The sequence below is a fragment of the Anopheles darlingi genome, chromosome 2, assembly GCF_943734745.1.
Source record: "Anopheles darlingi chromosome 2, idAnoDarlMG_H_01, whole genome shotgun sequence".
Classification (NCBI taxonomy): domain Eukaryota; kingdom Metazoa; phylum Arthropoda; class Insecta; order Diptera; family Culicidae; genus Anopheles; species Anopheles darlingi.
In genome coordinates this window covers 39,224,403-39,245,096 of record NC_064874.1, presented here as the reverse complement: position 1 = coordinate 39,245,096, position 20,694 = coordinate 39,224,403, and the positions used below count along the sequence as shown (strand labels likewise).

Genomic DNA, 20,694 nt, shown 5'->3' with positions numbered 1-20,694 from the left:
CGGTCATGAACTCAAATGGAAATTTCTCCAAAATTATGCACCCCTTGCTTTTTTGCTTTGCACACATCACAGCCAGTGTCCGAAGATCGCTTCTTATCCAATCTTACGCCACGAAGGCATCGTGCGTTTTCTTGAATTAGAAAGCTTTCGAGCTTCTGTTTGCTGGAAGTGCTTACCATCGAGATTGGTGGTTGATTTTTTACGGTTTTCCCACCCTGACCCCTGTGATGTGTGTGTTTGTGTGTGTTTGCTTTCAATAATTCCACCTAATTATGATAATTACTTTTGTCTACCAGCAATCATCAAACGCGAGTAGGTAGTAGTGGGGCGAGGGATCATTTTGTGTGTGTGTGTCTGTCCGTCTCCATCCACAATCACATCATGGGCAATGGACCTCTGGCGATCAATTGTCACCTGTCCGGGTGTTAAACCCGGAAAAAATCATTTCCAAACTTATCAATGAAATACTCCCCGCAAACAATTCCCACCCGGGTTGGGAGGCGGGATGCGGAGTAACCTCCGAGTGGTGGTTCAAGTGTGCTAATCAGATATCCACCAGTGGTGGTTGGTGCTTCGTGAAGGTAGTAACCGCTTGGCCGGGACCTTACGGATCCGTGAAATGTTGACATTTTCTTCGCAATAATACATACAACTCCAATCGAGCGAGCGAATGTGGTAATGTTCTATTCACTTGGCTTCGGTGCCCCTTCACCTCCCTGCGAATGCTAATGATATATGAATGCATCCAGCACAACACCCGGCCCCGGCGGGATGGGCTCTCCTCGTTCATCGTATCAACCGCACGCACGCCGTAACGTCTTCTCCGGTGGGGCAAACAACGCGATCTTGAGAAGCAGAACTCTCAGCTGCATGGCCTTCAGTGGCGGGGGGGGGGGGGGGGAGCGAAGGCGGGGAATCATGCTAAACTTCCGCCAACGACGGACAACGACGACGACGACGAGTAAGGCTACAACAAATCATGATGGGATCGTAAGCACTTCGACAAATATTGACCTCTCACCATGCCTAAGCTCTAAGCCGAACCGGTGAGTGGGGCATCCCGGACCATATGAGCGTACAAGCGAAGGTTTTGACCGCGACGCGACTCTATCGATCGCTGCCACCAACACCACCACCACTCGTTCTATCATTAGTCCGCTATTACCAGACGATTGCTTTAAGATGAGCCATCTATGCCGAGGAAGAGATAGAGAGACAGTTCCACGCTTGAGTAGCACCCACCTTCAGTGGTGATGGAGTGGAGCGCGTGAGTCGTGACATGCGCGCGTGGCCTTGTGCATAACGGCCATCTTGATTGTTCAACCAAATCATGAATGAAATGTATATACATATATTTCTCGCCCCGCCTCGATCATGCCAATGTGTGTTATCTAATACACTCCAGACAGGACTTAACGTGAAGCGTGACTGTTCGGAGTACATCGACTTCTTATCATGCATCCACCTTGCAAATATCGTGTCCTTCATTTAACCGCCTAATGTGACGTCTCACTCTCTCTTTCTTCTTTCAGACAACAGCAGCAACGCCCATACGTCATTACGGAACGAAACGTGGTGGTGCTCCCATCGGAACCAATGGGGCCACTTTCGAACAAAACGTGCCCTCTTCCGAGTAAACGTGATCACCAAGATTAGTAAAGATCGCCCCAACTGAGGAGACAACACAGTCACAGCGCGAGCAAACGAACGAGAGCGATCCGCGATCGCTGAGCAGTAGTGGCCACAGAGAGAGAGAGAGAGAGAGAGAGAAAGGAGTAAACGGAGAGCGCACACACGCAAACGCGGTGGGTCCGAAGCGAAGTAGTTTGAAGCTGAAAGGCTTAAGATACCGCAGTCGACCGCTCAGCTCAGTCTAGTCGGTACCGTGCTACGGTGAAGAAGTGTTTTCCTCCAGGCACCTACATTTGTCTCCGTGGTGCGTCGGTCCGACCCCGTTTTTCTTCTCCTACTATCTCGGCCCCACCAGTCTTCCACCCCAAAAACCCGTGGCACTTAAAAAAAAAAGCGCCATCACGAGCAGCATCAGCAGCAGCCTTTCCTTGGAGTGGGAAAGTGCACTCTGCCGCACGATCCGTAAGAGATCGCGAGGTGAAAGAGAAAACCAAAGTGATTTGTCGTGAGCCATCGGTCGTGCCAATGCGTTGGGGGTCTGGTCCCGCCCGGTGTCTGCAGCGAGTCATCCGACCCTTTAGAGCGAGTGCTGCGACGACGTCGACGATCATGTTGGTGTTCAAAGTCCAAGGCGCGATGCAAATGGATTTCTAATCTGTGCAGCACTACCGCACCACTACCCCGTCTGTCCACATTCCCGCGCACTCGCGTCCTCTTCGTACCCCCAGCCCCCCATCTAGTATCGGGTTTTGTTGGTCCTGCGGTTGTGCGTGAAAATTGCGCCAGACGGAACCACCTCCTTCTTGTGTCTGTGTGTCTCTGTGTGCCTGTGTGTTTGTGCTTGCAAGAGAGGGCTCGGTTGGCACGTGCTGTGCAAACGAGCACAGCCTTAAACACTCTCACTAACTGCCAGGTGCTGGTTGTGCATCGGCATTCGTGCGTGCGTGCTTGAAACCCGGCTATTCGGTGGCGCAGTGGCAGCCCAAAATCCGCTAGAAATCTGCGAGTGTTGTACGGTGATATCGGAGATCGAAGTGGGTCAAAGTTTACGAGTAACACTAGGGACGAGAAAGAAGGAAGGAAGGAAGGAAGGAAGGAAGAAAGCAGGAACAGCTTCAGTTCGATCAATCGATCGCTTCTTTAGCTATTGTGTCTATACCGTACCGGCAGCACGATGCGATTTGGGCGACTATTTCGCGTGCACGGCGAGTTCTGTGCGTCCCATCCGTGGGAGGTGATTGTGGCCCTAGTCACGATGACGGCCTGCATTCTGTCGTTCGACAAGGGAACCGCGGATACGGTTAACGTTTCGCAGCAACAGCAGGCGGCCGGTGCCGAGCGCACACACTCCTGTCCGAGCTGGCGAAATGGGCATACGGTTGATGGTGGACTCCTGCACTGCGAGGAACCGGAGCAGAACATCATCGACATCATCCTGATGATGGTCGTCCGCGGTTCCGCGATCCTTTACGTTTACTATCATTTCTGCAACCTACAGAAGCTTGGTTCAAAGTACATCCTCGGTGAGTCCTTATTCTATCTCATTTCTTTACAAGTCGAAAGTTTTTATCACCGTAGCCTTTAATAAGAATAATCAAAACTGATGAACGTTAAACTGATTGCTGATAAGAACGGAAAGCACCGAGAGTTGCTTTTGGACGCCCATCGAGATTCCTTTATCGTCTGTTTTGCTCTCATTTAATGATTAGCATAGTATGTTGTGCAACATGAATCAGGCATTACGTCATCTTTTCATCATGGCTTAGCGGGGAGGATTTAAACAGTTTGTTTTAAAATATAAATGGGAATTCCATGTTTGTTTCAGTTTTGCTCGCCGAGTAATCTTCATTTATAGTGGTGTGAGTACACACCCGTGTGCCAAAGCCCGTAAAGTGTGCCGTGTGCCGTGTGATCAAATGTGTTATAGAGGCAGATTCGTATTAGCTGCAATTCGAGAGGAATATAGGCCAACTTTTCAGGTTTTTCTGTGACATGAGAAAATACCACACTCAATAGTATTTTGTTGCAAACTCTTACCGTTTCTGGTGATAAAAATTAGTGTGTCCATCTCTTTGGCTTGTCATAACTTATTAACTGCAGATTAATTTGCTTCATTGAAGATTGCTTCGCGTGTTTTATGTATTTAGACCCAATTTTCTCACTGACGTACTTCCTCTTTCCTACTTTCCTTTCCTGTTCCTCGTACGATTGACACAACACCACACCACAGTCGCTGTAACCGATGAGGTGGCGCGACACGCCATTTTAAATTCTCTAAAAGTTCAACCACGCGGTCGGTGGTAGAGTCACACGTTGTTGCTGACGAGACGAAGCCACAAACGGACAGAAACCGGGAGGACGTACACGACGGAGTATGGTACACTAAGCGTGTATTGCCAACATCATCCGATATGCAAGAAGGAAAAGAGGAGAGAAAGAAGAAAATGATGACGATCAAGTCAAAGCGGAATGCGCTGCTGAGCGTGTGGCTGTGTCGCGGTTCTAGTGATCTTTTAATCGGAGGTGAACGACGGTAGAGAGGGTTCATCATAACCTTCCATCGTTCCCGGCACGGCGCGGCGTCACCAGAAGTCACGCCTTGTTTGCCTAGTGGGCCAACGGATGTAGTGGTGCTCATGGTGCTGCTGGTACTGCTACTGCTGCTGCAATCTGTAAGCACATCGAGCATGCCATGAACTAGCAAACTACGTGATAAAATGTTGCCTTCTTTCATATTTGACTATTCGTTTCGATAATTCGATCCGATAATTCGATCATTTGTGAAATGTTACATTCCGTCTGTTCAGGTTTTCCTGGGGAAGTGTTTCACATTTCCTCAACAATGAAACTATGAATCTATGCGCACGGTAAACGGATTTTAAAATAATCTTCGGAAATTGCCCTATTAAAAAGGCATCTCAAGTGGTTTCAAGTGAGCCGTTAAAATCGTGCTTAAACATAATGTAGAACATCACACTCTGCTCCACTTTTTTGTCATTCTTCACTCACACCACGAGCATTAATGATGGCCGCACAGTCAAGCAAAACAGGGGATAAATATTCACCCGCTCTGCTTGCTGCCATCGCGTTAAACGCATAAACCAATCTCTGAATAACCTTCGGCATCGATCGTGTGATGGGTTGACTGGGCAAACTATCGCCTACAATCGTTTCCTCAAATTGTCATCAAAACGGCGGGCTTCTGCGTAGCTCCGCATTTTGCACTTTGTACCGCAGTTTAACGCGCGGCGTGGAGAAGCTATCGTTAGGCCACGCTAGTGGTTAATGGACGATGGCCAATGCTTCGCCCGCTGGTGGCTCCAATAGTAGTTTTGAAAGAGTGTCCAAATGATGGATTATTTGTCCGAACGGTTAGGCTGCTAATTAGCACCCAGGAACACGGCATGGCTGCTGCTGCTGCTGCAGCAACGGGTCTCTCTCTCTCAACCTCTGGGGCTCTGCTCGCAGCTCAACAATATCAACATCATCGTCCGTGGTGTGAGTCGTGACTCGTCCAATCAAAAGAGGGCAGCAGAGACAAGCATATCCTCCCGGGGTAGCTGGTGGAGGATGCGAGAAGCATGCATGTTATTTTTCGGGTCAGCTGATGGGGACTGTGTAGCGTCCCGTGCGCTCGTTTGCCAATGCTCGTCGCCGGCGCCATGATGTTCAAAATATTGGGTTTTTTTTTGTGGTGTGCTCTGTCCGCGAACCAAGGTTCCAGGTTTCGGATCGTCAATCGTCCTGGCCGTTCGTTTTATAACTAGGCCTATCGAGAGAGCATGACGAAAGCTGCGACTTCCAAATTAGTAAACCACCAACTCGCCAACCTCGCGGAACCTCCGCGCATACCGTTCAAATTTAAATAAAACCGTCCGGTCAAGGACAATGCAGCCAAACGCAGCGGGAATAAGCGCAACCAGATACCAGATAGCGCTTTCTCTGCGCGACAATCCAATGCGATGCGAACGCCAACGGACAGTCATCCTCTCCAGCTTCACGGAGGTTTGCCTATCGTTCGAGATTAACACAGCGCACCACACCACAGTCGATGTAGTCGCGATGGATGGTCGCGCGACACGCCGTTTTAACTTTTCGAAAAGTTCAACGACAACACCGAGCACCACGCGGTCGGTGGCATAGTCGCACGTTGTTGCTGACGAGACGAAGCCACAAACCGACACCAAACGAAAGGGTGCACACGACGGAGTATGGTACACTAAGCGTGTATTGCCAACATCATCCGATATGCAAGAAGGAAAAGAGGAGAGGAAGAAGAAAATGAAGACGCTGCTGAGCGTGCGGCTGTGTCGCGGTTCTAGTGATCGTTTAATCGGAGGTGAACAACGGTAGAGAGGGTTCATCATAACCTTCCATCGTTCCCTTGCGCGGCGTCACCAGAAGTCACGCCTTGTTTGCCTAGTGGGCCAACGGAAGTAGTGGTGCTGCTGGTACTGCTACTGCTGCTGCAATCTGTAAGCACATCAAGCATGCCATGGACTAGCAAATTCATTCTGAACAAATCGACGCCATGGCTGCATCATTTGACGTTCGCGGGGAGGAAAGAAGTCAAGGGTAGCAACATAAGCCACATAAGCGACTATTAGTAGCGCCAACAGACGGACGAAAAAAAGGGTTCGCACACCCGCCGCACTCGCGCTCGCAGCACACGTCAGCTGATAGCGACCTCTATGCGATGCTGGTGCGGCGACCTTCAGATTCACGACACAATCACGATTACAGCATGATGCGATAACCATCGACCTATGTGTGCGTGTGTGTGTGTGTGTGTTATGCGAAAAACTTGCGCAAATCTTGCGCACACAGCACTCATTGGTGATTGGTTGGTGACGGCCACGGTCCCAAACCAAGGCTGACAAGAAGAAGAAGAAGGGCCCGGTTACAATGCCCGGGTTTTAACTTATGCATCTTAGGTACACGATCGCGTTACAACAAAGAAACTAAGATGCATCCCTCATGCTCTCCCTCTCTCTTTCTCAAATTAATACTGTTATCATTTACAACCGCATATGCGTTCCTTGAACGCAAGGGAAATCCCTCTAGGAACGGGTTTTCGGATCGAGTTTACTATTCTCTGCACGGCGCGCCCCTCCGAACGGGCGCGCGCCATCAGGGGGAGGTTCTTTCTTGCACATGACTACGACGTCAATTAAGATGCGGTTTGCGTCCCATCCCGATCGCGAGCCAATGAAAGCATGAACCTGCGACCTTTATGCTGCAGGTCGCGGTGTTTCACACACCCTGTTCAAGGACACCGATCGAGGGGACGGGAAACACGTCACGCCACGCAGCACCGTACCAACGATTGGTTCATCTTCTTCTGTGCGGCTTGTTCTACTCCATCCAGCACATTCCAGTTTCGGTGCCGCTGCTGCAATGCCCGGAGGAAAGTGACAAACCGCTCCGGGTGATGACGTCAAGCGCGGGATCAAGGCCGCAGCAGAAGGAGATGCATTATCAGTAGCAGCAGCAGCATCATCATCATCAGCACCTGTACCCAGATGAACTCTGGTGCACCGGCCACGGGATGTTCTTCATGATGACGGCAATCTACCGATCCATTTGCTTTGTTGTTGGCGCAAACAAATGATGCGTATGATTACTACAATAGCCGATGCTTCGAACCATTTTACACTTTCCTGTGCCCTGCGCCAACTGGTCGAACAGGTTCTCGTGCAGAAAAATCCCCACCGATAACTGTTGGCCCTTTCCCTACTCTCCATTTCCAGTGCCATTTGGTCAATGAGACGGTCTTCTGGCTAGAACAATACCAATGATTCACGCTAGGAATTCATTCCTAGTTCGTTCGTCTATTAGCACAGGGCTGCTAAACGTACTAACCAGAAAGAAGCTATTACTGCTGTAAAAACAACACAAACATATGTTGACTTCCTTGTATTTCTTTTTCTTTTTTGCGAAACAAACCCGGAACAATGCGGCCGAAACAGTTTTGCAAATTTTGCGCACGATTGACCGATCAACCGACCGGTTTGTACCGGAAGGTTTAGCTAGGGGCACGTACACCACCAGTCCGTGGTTCCAGTCCGTACCAGTCCACCTGCCGGTTGGTGATTCGGTGATCAGATTTTCGAATGACGCAAATGACGCGGAAAGATTTAGCAAATATTTGCCGGATTTCTCGACTGATTTCTATCGTGCGCTGTGGGTGATCCGTTTAATAGCCGCTCTAGCTGGGAATTACCATTTTATGTGCGCCTGGGGTCCTCTCGTTCCATTTAGTGGAGCTGTTAGAAGAGCGTTTCATTGATTGTGCTGCCTATTGGTTTCAAGCTTTTTGGGGAGCGGATAATTCATAAACTCAGAACATCCTGATCGTCTTAAAGTGTCAACTTTGGTAGACTTTAAATGGAGTCTCACATAACCAAAGTAAAAGTAATATTGAAAACAAATATTCATGACCAGTGATCATCATTTCAGAGCAAAGTATTATAATTTCTTCATTTGACAAAACTTATTATGAGCCTAGTTTTTTTTTTTAGTATGTAGTACACATCGTCTACAGTTTGCTTCAGAAATAGTTCTTGCTCAAAAGATGCAGCTAACCGATTTCGATAAACTCCTTACAAAATTCCTCTGTTTCAATTAGCCATTGTCTTAGTACATGTTTTAATAAGGATTAGCAGTTCCCAAAAACGCTTGGGTACATTCATTTAAGAAAAGTGCTACCCTCTGACATGACTACAGGGTGCGCCATCTAGAGAGGATCTATTTAAATGTTGAATGCCAGCATGTCGAAAACTATTGAACAACTAAAAGCTAATATCAGAGCGAATTACACCCGAAATGTTGCCAAATGTAATGCTAAATATGGCCGCTTTTTGTGTGTCTAATGAAGGCAGTCATTAGATCGATATTGTATTCAGAGTTGAGAGTATAAAAATTCAACGACTACACCGACCACCACGCGGTCGGTGGGATAGTCGCACGTTGTTGCTGACGAGACGAAGCCACAAACCGACACCAAATGGGAGGGCGCACACGACGGAGTATGGTACACTAAGCGTGTATTGCCAACATCATCCGATATGCAAGAAGGAAAAGAGGAGAGGAAGAAGAAAATGAAGACGACCAAGCCAAAGCGGAATGCGCTGCTGAGCGTGTGGCTGTGTCGCGGTTCTAGTGATCGTTTAATCGGAGGTGAACAACGGTAGAGAGGGTTCATCATAACCTTCCATCGTTCCCTTGCGCGGCGTCATCAGAAGTCACGCCTTGTTTGCCTAGTGGGCCAACGGAAGTAGTGGTGCTCATGGTGCTGCTGGTACTGCTACTGCTGCTGCAATCTGTAGGCACATCGAGCATGCCATGGACTGGCAAATTCATTCTGAACAAATCGACGCCATGGCTGCATCATTTGACGTTCGCGGGGAGGAAAGAAGTCAAGGGTAGCAACATAAGCCACATAAGCGACTATTAGTAACGCCAACGGACGGACGGAAAAAAGGGAAAGGGTTCATTTTCCAAAATTGGCTGAGAATTGGCCAAGTTGTTCAACATTTAAAGAAGCCCTGTCTTAGATGACGCACCCTGTATTCTGTTATTATCCTTCTGAGATACTTCGATGAAGTTGTAAGGAGCAGTTTTAGTAATTACGACACCTTGTGCTAATTATGTTGTGGCACCAATCTAATGATAGGTAACGCACAAGCCGAATAGGTTTTAAACGCTTTAATAATAACACCTTAAAGTTATGGCCACGATGGGAATCGATCACCAATTATTCCGGATTGTTTTAATAACCGCCACCAAACAGCGATTGAATCGTACCGAAAGCATAATCGTTCATTACATCTGCGTGTGTCTGCATGTGTACGCTTATGCAAACCGTACCTATCCCTTGTACTTGCTTCTTGCTCCACACAGTTAGTGGCCCCTATTACGAAAAAGTCGATAACGCTATCGATCGACAAGGGATGAACTTTTGGTCATTTTTGTTCATTTTGGTTCATTCCTTGTCGATCGATAAAGCCGCTTGTCGATCGATAAGGAAATAATCGACTCGAACTGTCATCCCATACATTTTTTCGAGCAGTTTGGTTGTCAATCGACAAAATGGCATTGCGAACGCACATTTATCGATCGATTAGTTATCGACTGCTCCGGAGCAGTCGATAGCGTCGATAGTTCATCTTTAACGCTGTTTTTGGTTGGAAGATGGTAGTTTTTAAGCATGTAAATGTTAATTAGGATGAAGGAAAACATTCTTAAATGTTTTATTTGATATTCCCTGTCTTGCCCCCTTTTTAAAAAATATTTTTCGCATCAAAAAAAATTTTTTTCCTATAATTTAGCAGCGAAAAGCTCTTATTAAAAGCAGATATTTTTTAAACCAATCAAAGCTTAATTCTGCATGGAATGCAATGTAATTTCCATCGATTTTTGATTGCGCATATGCGGCTGTTTGTAGAACCTTCGCGATTAGCCAACCGGATGCTTCGATGCGGTGACATGGCGATTGCTGGCTTTCTTAATGCTCCAGTAATCACGTCGGAAGACCATCGAAAGAATCAAAAGTCAAATTCGGCGTTGTCAACAGTAAACGCCTACAAGCTTCACAGAGCTAACTGCGGAAAACTACAGACACCTGCACCACATCGTCCTAGCAAAACTTAGATCACGGTTTCTGTTAACTACCAGAGGACCCATCGCTAGGGTAAACGTTCTGAAAATCCCCCCTCTCGATCGAAATATCGAGAAGGAATATTAAAATACATCACCAAAAAAAACATGAAAATGAACATGAAAAAACATGGAATACATGAGTAAACATGAAATAGATTATAAAATTAATCAAAAAGACAGCAGATCAGCATCAGATCATCAGCATTTCTACAAATTTTTCTATAATAACTGTGAATTTAAACAACTTTTGACGTATTGCCTGCTTTCGAGCAGCTCCGCGTTATCGACTCGATATCGATTGTGTTCATCTGAAATTCGAGTCGATTAATTTGTCGATCGATAGCGTTATCGACTTTTTCGTAATAGGGGCCAGTGTTTGCTTTGGCATTTGCCATGGTCGGTGTTTCTCAAGTAATGGTGGCTTCCTGGCGGGCTTGCCAGGCGAAGCACGGAGCACTCACACTCCTTAGAACACCACCACCACCACCAGCTCGTGGTAAGTGCCGCCGCCGCCACCGTTTGCAACATAATTTATGTAATTTGTTTGAAACAACAACACAACAACAGCAACAGCAAAAAAAAACACAATAAGCGATCGCTACTACACCGTACCTGCTGCTGCCCTGTTCGTTGTCAAAAATCGACGGACAGACGGATTAGCCGCTACGCCGTGTGGCCATTCACTGCGGGGAGGGAAACCGCGTCGCGCTCATAAGTGGTGGAGCGTGCGAGCGTGTGGTGTTGATGGATCGATCATCGGGCCATCGATTGGCGCAAAACACGTTCCTGAAAAGTCCTGCACCCACCAGTGTGTGCCGTTCACTTCGCACAACACTCTCTTTCCCTTCCACGATCGCGCACGTTGGTTTCCCGTTAAACCGTTTCGGTTTCGGATGGGGTTTTCCTTGCTTTTTGTCTCAATTCTCACGCATCCAACCCGCGCGGTAAAGCGGTAGTTCTTCTTCTTTTTCGGTTTCGCAATGACCCACCTGTGACGTCACTAATTGCTTTTATTTGCTGCCGCGCGATTGTCGCGCCTCGCCGCCCAGGATGGAGGACGCTCCGCCCGAGAATTCAATATCTCTTTGTGTCTCGGTCTCTCTGTCGACTCGCCGTATGCCGACTGCCTAAGTATCCCATTTTAATTGCTCCACTCCGGGAGGTCGCAATCGCCACCATAACTTATGTCATATGCTCTGCCCGCTTGGTCGAGCCCTACCACCCCGAAAAAAAAAGTAAATGCCCGCCGGCAAGGCTCGTCACAGAACTGTCCACATGATGGATCGCTCACGATTAATGTTTGCACGAGCGAGAGAGAGAGAGAGAGAGTGGCGTACACGCTATTGTGAGCGTGATATCTCTCGTGGCGGCTGCTTCGCGCCGACTGCATCGTTGAAATCATCATCATCCAGCAGTGAGTAGCGTGCCGGGGTTCGTCTCTTCCACATTCCACATGTTTAGAACTGTCGCTTCATTTTCATATACAGTCGATTCTTGCTGTTGATTGCCCGAGATGCGTGCTCATGCAGCACATGCCGGTTCGCATCTGCATTTTCCGTGCCTATCATTTCAAATGGCAAACGTAACGTTCTCGCAACGCCTTCGAAGTCACTTTGCATGACAACATAATTTACAACAGCAGCACCCAGCAGGCGATGGTTCGTTTTTGGAATGTTAATATTTGCTGCAATGCCCATACCGCAGACAGTGTGTCCACGCTTTTTTTTTGTGATGGGTTTCTCGTTCTCTCAGGCATGGAACGCGTTGGAAACCGGTTTATCCGAGGCTGTCCACGATATCTTGTCGATTCTTACGACCTTATGCTAAATGGTGGTTCGTTACCGAATTGAGCTTGAAACGAGAGCTTTATAAGTAATGGATTCCCTCCCGAGGGGTAGGGTTGGCATTCTTTCTTTGTTTCGCTTTTACGTCACAACGCTTTTGCTTGTATTACGCCAAATTTTTACGATCGCTACACTGTGTGACGTACGTGTCTCAGCTTGCGGCGAGTGCGTGGATGCCGATGATGACGATCGGATCGCAATCCGATCCGTTGAAGCCATTGGCTTGATATGGTGGATATGCTCACGATCACGCACCTTTCCGCTTAGCGAAGCGGTAAATTCTTTGTGATTGCCTCTGCAGCAGCAGCAGCAGCAGCAGCAGCAGTGAGCATAACCGTTCAGTGGCCACAACACCATGCTGGTGGGATGGTAGGTGTCAGACCTGGCGACTACCGAGCTACAACTACCGCAGAGCAAACAAGGTCATCGAACAGTAGTTTGTGAAATGCGTTCCCGTGAACCGAAGCGATCGGCGGCACCAAATAGCAACAGCTAGCTGTGCCTAGATAGGGGTTATAACCGATTACGATCGATACGCGTGAAGCGTCGACCCCCACCACCAACGCCGTCACTACCACCACCACCACGAGCAGCAGCAGTAGCATCAGAGCACGCTCGTTCGCAGAGCAGATATAGAGGCCGGTGCACTCAGCGCGATCTCGTGCACTCGATTCAGTGACCCACTTCCAAGGGGGTAGGGGAAAGAGCCCCCTTTTTTTGGAGGGAGGAAGGGAAGGGGAGGGGCCAAAGATGGCGTTGATCACACACGGTGGGTGCTCGGAGTGGGTGGGAGGTCGAGAGCCCGTCAGAGAGGTTGGCACCTTTCCAACGACCACCGTTTAGAGCCAGTGCCGATGGCGTTCTGTCCGTCGCGTCCTCCGCCATGTCATGCTGCAGGCAGGCAGACAGATCAGGCATCGTGCATTCGAGTATTTCAAGCACCCGGCAGCACAGCACGACGGTCACTTACATAGTTTGTGTTTGGGGTGTTTTGTTTCAAGTGAAGGTTTCCGGTACTTCCGGTTTGGGTATACTATTCACCGTGCCGCTGCTCCGCTCGCTACCGGTTCGGCAACATCTTAAACAACTCGATCGATCGAGCAATCATCCTGCCCGTCCTGGCCATCTCGCCCTTGCAGCTGTGTGCGTGCGTACCACCCAGCGCACAAACCACTTTCTCCGGTGGTGAGGTAGTTTTTTTTTCCTTCTTTCTTTCTTTCGCGACACGCAATTTGGACGGAACGAACGAACGAACCAAACATCACCTCAACATAAACATTGAACCGAGTGATCGAGTGACGATCGCGCGTACCATTACACCGTGATCGCTCGCGTACGTGTGTGTGTATGTCCGTGTGTTTGACGACATTGACATTCTGTGTCACACGCTGCGTCGTCGTGTGGCGCTGAACCGCCGGATCGGATCGGCTCGTGAAAGGAAGTGTGCTGCTCGGATGGTATATGGTGCTCGGGAAGGGAGAGACCTACATAAGACCGGTGGCGGATGTTAGAAGCAAAAAATAAAAGGTTACATTTTGTCGTCATCTAATTGACTAATGATTAGCGGAGCATATGCTGCCCTTCAAGTAGCGTGTCGTCGAAGGGGGGGGGGGGTGACCCTCCGAGTCTCGGCCTGGGCTTGGGTCATTGGGTCGTTGATGTCGATCCGCTTGATGACGATCCGTTCGATGGCAGCTGCCCGGTGGCGCGGTACCTTTTGAAAAGCCATCGCAATGCTCACTGGTCGGTAGAGAGATCTGTTCCGTGTTTAAATATGCATATTTATTAAATTTCTCCTTTTTTATATTACCCCCTCTCCCTCCTTCTCCTTTTTCACATTTTCACCCTCCTTCCTCTGTGCATACGAGCCGAGAGAAGAGCAAGAGCGGGGCCACCATGCGCCAACATGGAGCATGCTTCGAATTGGATCAAAGTGTAATTCAAAGGCGCGAACTCGCGTTGCGTAAAACTGGTTTCGTTTAGTTATTCCGATAGCTTGCTCGGAATGTGGTGAGCTTTTCTCCAGTGCATGCACTCGCAACCGCTCACAGACATGGCATGCATATGGTGTGTGTGTGCCTTTTGCAGCGAGTATGTTTAAGCAAACAATGTGCAGCAATACACAGTTTTTCAAACCCAAACAGGTCCTATCTTACTGTCTCTCTACATTGGAGTGGCTCTACAAGCGCTGAAATGAACCTCGATCTGGATTAATGATAATTGATTTTATTTATCCAAAGATTAAGGTTCCGCCTCTCGACGATAAATAAATATCGTCGAAAAAGGCCTAAATCAAAGATCAGAATTGGTTTCCTACAATCACGATATGGGGTTATTCGCTAACATCCTTTTGGTTCAATCTATACGACTGATTTCGAGGCCTACAATTGGTCATTTGTTGGAGCTGCTAAGAGTTTTCTATCTTATGTCTCTTTATTTTTATGTAGATTCGTAGAAAATACAAACAGAGTTTGGCTCTAGGCTAGATAGGGCGTATCAAGTCATATTGTAAGCCCTGAACCTACTTAAAAAGCCTTTCAAATGATGTTTGACGAAATGGATTCCGATTCGAGCATTTGCTCTTTTGGCACATACCGAAATAATATCTGAATCGAAAAGGTTATTGAATAGATACTGAGAAATTGATTTTTGTTAAGCAATTCAAAATGAATGAAAAATTTGGTGACGTCCTTGATTCGTCTCTTCTGCCGAACGCCAATAACTTAATCGTTTTTTTACGAATCTACTAGGACAATATCACTATCAGTAGGTGATGGTGGTGCAAAAAAGATAAAAATCTTTCGGTTAATACATGGTCTGGTACTGATCAGCACTTCTTTTTTCCTATGAGAACATCAAAAATAATTTCCAACCAAACATGAAAATGAAACATTTTTTTATCGAAAACCAAATAAAACGCAACAACATCGTTTAGCGACAACCCAACGGCAAACCTAACGATGAGCGAATACTTTAACGGATTCCATTGTTTCAAAATACTTTTGAAAAAAACGCACACACTTTAAACGCTAACCAATACCTTCCTTATTTATACGCTCGGTAGCACCGCGCCCTTTATGAGGGTATGAGCCCTTTAATTCGTTTACCACCCACTAGCCAATTAGCCATGCTGGTGTTACTGCTGTGTGCAATCATTAATCAGTGCACCATTGCGTAAGCCAAATGGTGGCTGGTTTCCATTTTATGACGCTACGGCCATACCCGAGAGCCACACGCTACTGCTACTGCAGCATGCCGATGCACGCCTCGATCGTCCATACGAAACGAGCAAATGATAACGAGCATTCGCGATCCGCGTACCGGTTGATAATGGCTCACGTCTATGCACTCATGCCTCTGTGTGTGCGTGTGTCACCCATCATTGGGGACTATATCCTACTACTAAACCTCCTCCATCACACCCCATCAGGAATCCCGAAAACGTGGATTATAGCGAATTGGAACGTTCGAAGTCGTCGAAGTATGGTCTGTAGCGCAATCACACGCTCCGGTATTCGGCGTGGGCCTCATCAGTCCTCTGTGCGGCGCAGGTCGGCCACCATTAACGCACGACCGATTAGCGAGCGAACGAAGCGACCATTACCACCACCGGGGTGAGGTGTGAGGTAAAGGAGGGTGATGCAAAAGCATTTTTTTGTGGTTTTTTCCCCCCATTTCCTAGCGTCGTTTTGTGGAGAAAGTGTAACCACCTACAACCATCTGCCGCCACTACCACCACCACCACCACCAGCGCCCATAGACATCACATACATTCCACGTGCTGGTACTGTGCGTGCGGATGAGCGAGCGTGCTGCGTGATTCAGCTTTCGGAATCGGTTCGAAGCTCGAGTTCCTTCATAACTGCCACTGTGGCCACCATCGCATCGCACCGTGCTTGAATGCATACTCCGTGCGTCGGTTCGTTGTGCGACCGGGCAGCAGCGAAGACGCGGTCCGGGGTAGCGGCACAGCTGGGGAGTGCAAAAGGCACCCCAAAATGGCCATTAGCGCCGTGCCTGGTCGCGAAAATGATGGCACAGTGACACTGCTCACGAAGGAAAGCACCACTTGTTTGTGGGTAAAAACAAAAGCGGGAAAAAGGCAGCGAAAAAAAGAGACACTCACAACTCGCGCGCGCTCATCATTAAAAGGCCGCGCCTACCATCAATTCCGGCTGTGGTCATGGTGTGTTTCCGGATTCCGGACAGAAATATCATTATTTCCTTATCCTCTTCCATTTCGTTGCGAATGCATTTTGGTGTTTTCTGGTTTTGTTTTATTTTTGTTTTCTTTCCCTTACCTAACTAAAAGGCGCGCCTTGACATTAACGTCACAGAGTCCGGTGCTGGTTATGACCATGGATGTGGGCCGTGTGATCAGCTGTGGTTCATTGTCTAATTAAACTATCATTATAGAAATCGTCACCGTTCCGTAGCATGGCAAACCGATTGTGCGAGAAAGAGGCTTGACCAGAAAGCGTGCGAATTTTTGGTTTCAATTAGAGAATGATTCACGGTGACGTTATCATTAACTTTTCGGTTCCATCTGTTTAGGACACATGCGGTGCGCCACCTAGGGATGAGATAATACCACCAGTTCAGTGGTGACGCTTAGCATCATGTATTCTGAACACATTGACGAGACAAGAGAGCTTCCTAACAAATGTAAAACCGCGATTGCTTCGTCTATTACCGTTCATGTTCATCGTGGCCAGTACCGTGCTGCACAGCCAACAGCTGTACCTTATTTGCATTGTGTTCCGTATGCCAATCGCTAAGAGTACCCACGTAACACATTGCTATCGGGCGATCTAGCGAAACGTTAGTGGGCACGGAACGGACTTCCGGTTTCGATCATCAGGTTGATACGGATCGTTCCGTTGGTGCCATGGAAAAAGTGTCCATTGGCGATGAACACTACCACTAATCTTGAGTCGCATCCGGGGGTTTGTTTACCGGTTTGGCACATCTTGGCATTGTGAACTGCTCGAGGAAAAAAAATGATGAGTCGTAACATGCTTTTCAACTGCATTTTGAGCTCAAGGCATCCAAACAATTGTATCATTTGAATGTTCTCTTAGTTAGGAATTAGTGGCCACACATTTCAGCATCCACACATGCTTCCGGACCATCATTATTACAAGCAAACTTCTGTCCTCGCTTGTTTGTGGATGAATGGTTTCGGGGGTCACTCTTCCGGTCACTTGAACTTCAACGACATCATGCCACGCGTTCCTACTCTTCATTTCCGCTTCCCCGGCTTCTTCTTCTTCTGCTTCTGCAGCTACTGCTGTTACTGCGACTGTTTACATGACAAGTACCGTGTTGATTTGGGTGTCCGATAAATGCCGGCGTTTTTTTTTTTTTTGGGGAGCGAGAGGGCCAGTAAAGTATTGCTGCATACCATTTCATCTTCTCTTTTCCTCCACCTTTCATGCTCTCCACAGGTCTCGCTGGCCTTTTCACGGCGTTCTCCAGCTTCATCTTCACCTCGACCGTGCTGAACTTCCTGGGCTGTGAAGTATCCGATCTGAAGTAAGTAAACACAAATGTGAATGGTGGTGTTTTTTTTTTTGGTGGACGACGCCGGGCACACAACCGTGTGTACGTGCCACGCGGCATAAATAATTCATTTGATCCGTTTACCGCTAAGGACACACGGACGGGGCGTGATCGCTCTCGCCCCCTACGGGCACACACCCGAAAATGCGGTGAGCCAAAAACCTTTCTTCTGTTGTACTTCGATGAACCCGTGCCCGGGGTTTTTGGGGTTTTTGCTTTCTTATGGAAATGTGTGGCCTTTGCGTCGCACATTACCATAATAAACGGTTTTTGCTAGCGATCCGGATTTCGGATCGCTACCATCTGACGCCAAAGGACCCCGGAAGGGGGGTGGCAGAACGGAGAACCAATGACGCAAACGCGCAGTGCTAAAGATGAACGAACGATTAAGAAACGATTAAGCAACATTTTGCGTTGGTTCATTTGTTTGTAGCTCATCTTTTTGTTCTAAAATCACAAAAAATAAGCAGATGTACCATAAACGGAACTCATTAATCGCGCAATTAATGCACTCAATTAGTGATCATCAAGGGGGTGATCTTACATGGCTGGTATTCTTTGTGGTTCCTTCTACTTCCTGGTGGTTGGCAAACGTTGTTGACACCCCAAGCATAATCCATCAAAACATCCTCATCCGTGACGCGCAATGAATGAGCAGAATGAGTTTCGCATCAGCGGTGGGGTCGGTCGTTATTTTGCACGCTGCAATGGTGGCACTACGTCGCAGGTACATGCTGTACACCTTTGGCGCTCCGTTTTGGATGTTCTGAATTGGCTCAACTGGTTGCCACCTTGCTATCCTTGAGCTGATCCGAGCAGCCCTCTTTGATTGATGGGTTCTGCAGCAACAGCAGCAACAAGCAAGTGTCTCACAATTATAATTCATCGCCTGCGTGTTCAGGGTTACCATATGGCTCCGGCGCACTCCCTTGCCCGCCCTCCCATTTGTCACCGGCTAAAAGCGGAACGGAAGAAGAAACTCTCAAAAGCGGTCGGGGTTCGGGCCACCGCGGGCCACCCGAAAAAGGGTGGCGCTAATGCCATGACCTTTGCCAATGCCTTCGCCACCCCAGACAAAGTGAACGAAAAGAGATCGCAGTAAGCAAGGCTTGCAAGTGCGCGCGGTCGAAGGTAAATTGAACCGTTTGCCTTGGGAGACCTGGAGACTGGAACCGGTGGCTGGCCGGCCGGCCGAACCGACCAATTGACCGGTTGAACTTGAAACGACAAACTGGCCCGGCTTTTCGGCCGAGCTCAATTTTGGTTGCAGCTTTTTGCTACACCGGCGGTTGTCAATTAAGGAGGCGATCAGTTGATCTATTGGGGGTATTGTGCGTCTGTGTGTGCCTGTTCGTGAAGTTCGTAATGTGTCAGAGCTAATTCTATTTTGACTTCTCTTTCCAGAGATGCACTGTTCCTGTTTCTGCTGCTGATTGACCTGTCGAAGGCCGGCATACTGGCCCAGCTGGCACTGTGTGGTGCGAATCAGTCGGAAGTGACGGAGAACATTGCACGTGGTATGGAGGTACTGGGACCAGCCATCTCGCTGGACACGCTCGTCGAAACGCTGGTGATTGGCGTTGGCACACTGTCCGGGGTGCCGCGGCTGGAGGTGCTCAGCGGATTCGCCGTCCTGTCGGCGCTGGTCAACTATGTCGTCTTCATGACCTTCTATCCGGCCTGCCTGTCGCTGATCCTAGAGCTCGCGCACAACGGTGGAAGCCAGCGGGTGCAGAAGCTGGGAGGCGAAAGCCTAATGCGTCGTGTCCTGTTCGAGGAGGACCGTAAACCGAACCCGGTGGTGCAGCGCGTCAAGCTGATCATGTCGAGCGGACTGTTTGTGGTGCACGTGATGAGCCGCTACGCCGTATCGGACCGAGAGTCGGATACCGCCGATCAGATCATGGCTTCGCACAACCACGAACATCTGGGCGCACTCAATAAAACGGACACGAACGAAATCGCCGAGTTTATAATGCGGTAAGTGCGCAGAAAACACGCCGATCGATCGGTCAAGTGCCGCCGGTGGTTGCCCTATATTTGCTCCGGTCAGATCATCATCATCATGATCAGCGTGATCATCCTCGACAAGTGCCGCGGGACAAATTTATCGTCACACCGAGCCAGCCAGCCAGCCAGCCAGCCAGCCAGCCAGCCGCGTGCCGGAGATGGCGCCAGCGGCGGTACGCGTACGTTGCTATCCTCCAGAGTGGCCAAGCATCTGCCGCTGATCTTGACATGATTTTCACATCGTTTCGGCGTTGTGGCCCCCTTTTTGTGTGTGACAAATCACAAGCAGCTCGTGCAGCTTATTGGGGATTTCTCTTGCGCTCTCTCTGCCTCTGCCTCTGCCTTCTTCTGTTGTATCTTGTTTTGTCTGTTTGTCTGTCGCCGTGTCGGCCAACGACATAACAAAAACCGGTAACCTTCTGCTTTGCTGTCCGGGTCGGGTGCATGAAATCATTCCTTCGTACCAAACGAAAGCTAACCCAAAATCCGCAAACCGCGTTCCAACCGCCGGAGCCGCGACGGAGTGAGATCGGTTTTTTTTACAAACTTTTTTTTGCTCATCTTACGAACGCTTTTCGCAATGCGGTAAACCTGAGAGCGACGATCGCCGCCGCTATGTGTTATGTGGTTGTGTATGGACCTTCGTTTCGATTTTTGTTTTCCGTTCTTTTTTTTTCTTCTTTCACGCTCCGCTTTCTGGGTCGTGGATCGGGTAGATTTCATAATAAAAATCAGTTGCAAGGTTAAGTGGTGTTTTTGTTTGGAAATGGGGGAAAAATACCAAATTTTACGAGCGAGACTAAGAGATAGAGAGAGAGAGCGAGCGATCGAGAGGAGTTTTGTGGGAAACAAGGTACTTTAAAAAGACAGGTAGCTTTATCCAGAACAAATCCTCGATCGTATTTTAGAAAAAACTTCAGAGTTTGACATTCACGGGATGGTGGGATGTTTACTTCGGGAACGCACTTTTCGGAGCTGTTTTCGC

General features: G+C 48.4%; 1 protein-coding gene across 1 annotated transcript in view; it reads left to right on the top strand.

Annotated features, from left to right (window-relative positions):
- Positions 1–20,694, top strand: part of LOC125948525 (3-hydroxy-3-methylglutaryl-coenzyme A reductase) — a 39,703-nt gene that overhangs the window by 15,286 nt on the left and 3,723 nt on the right. Inside the window, exons 2-4 of the mRNA XM_049674698.1 lie at positions 1,533–3,155; positions 17,585–17,672; positions 19,104–19,679. Of these exons, the coding sequence (XP_049530655.1) occupies positions 2,807–3,155; positions 17,585–17,672; positions 19,104–19,679 (1,013 nt within the window). The 5' untranslated portion in view covers positions 1,533–2,806. The remainder of the gene's footprint in view (positions 1–1,532; positions 3,156–17,584; positions 17,673–19,103; positions 19,680–20,694) is intronic.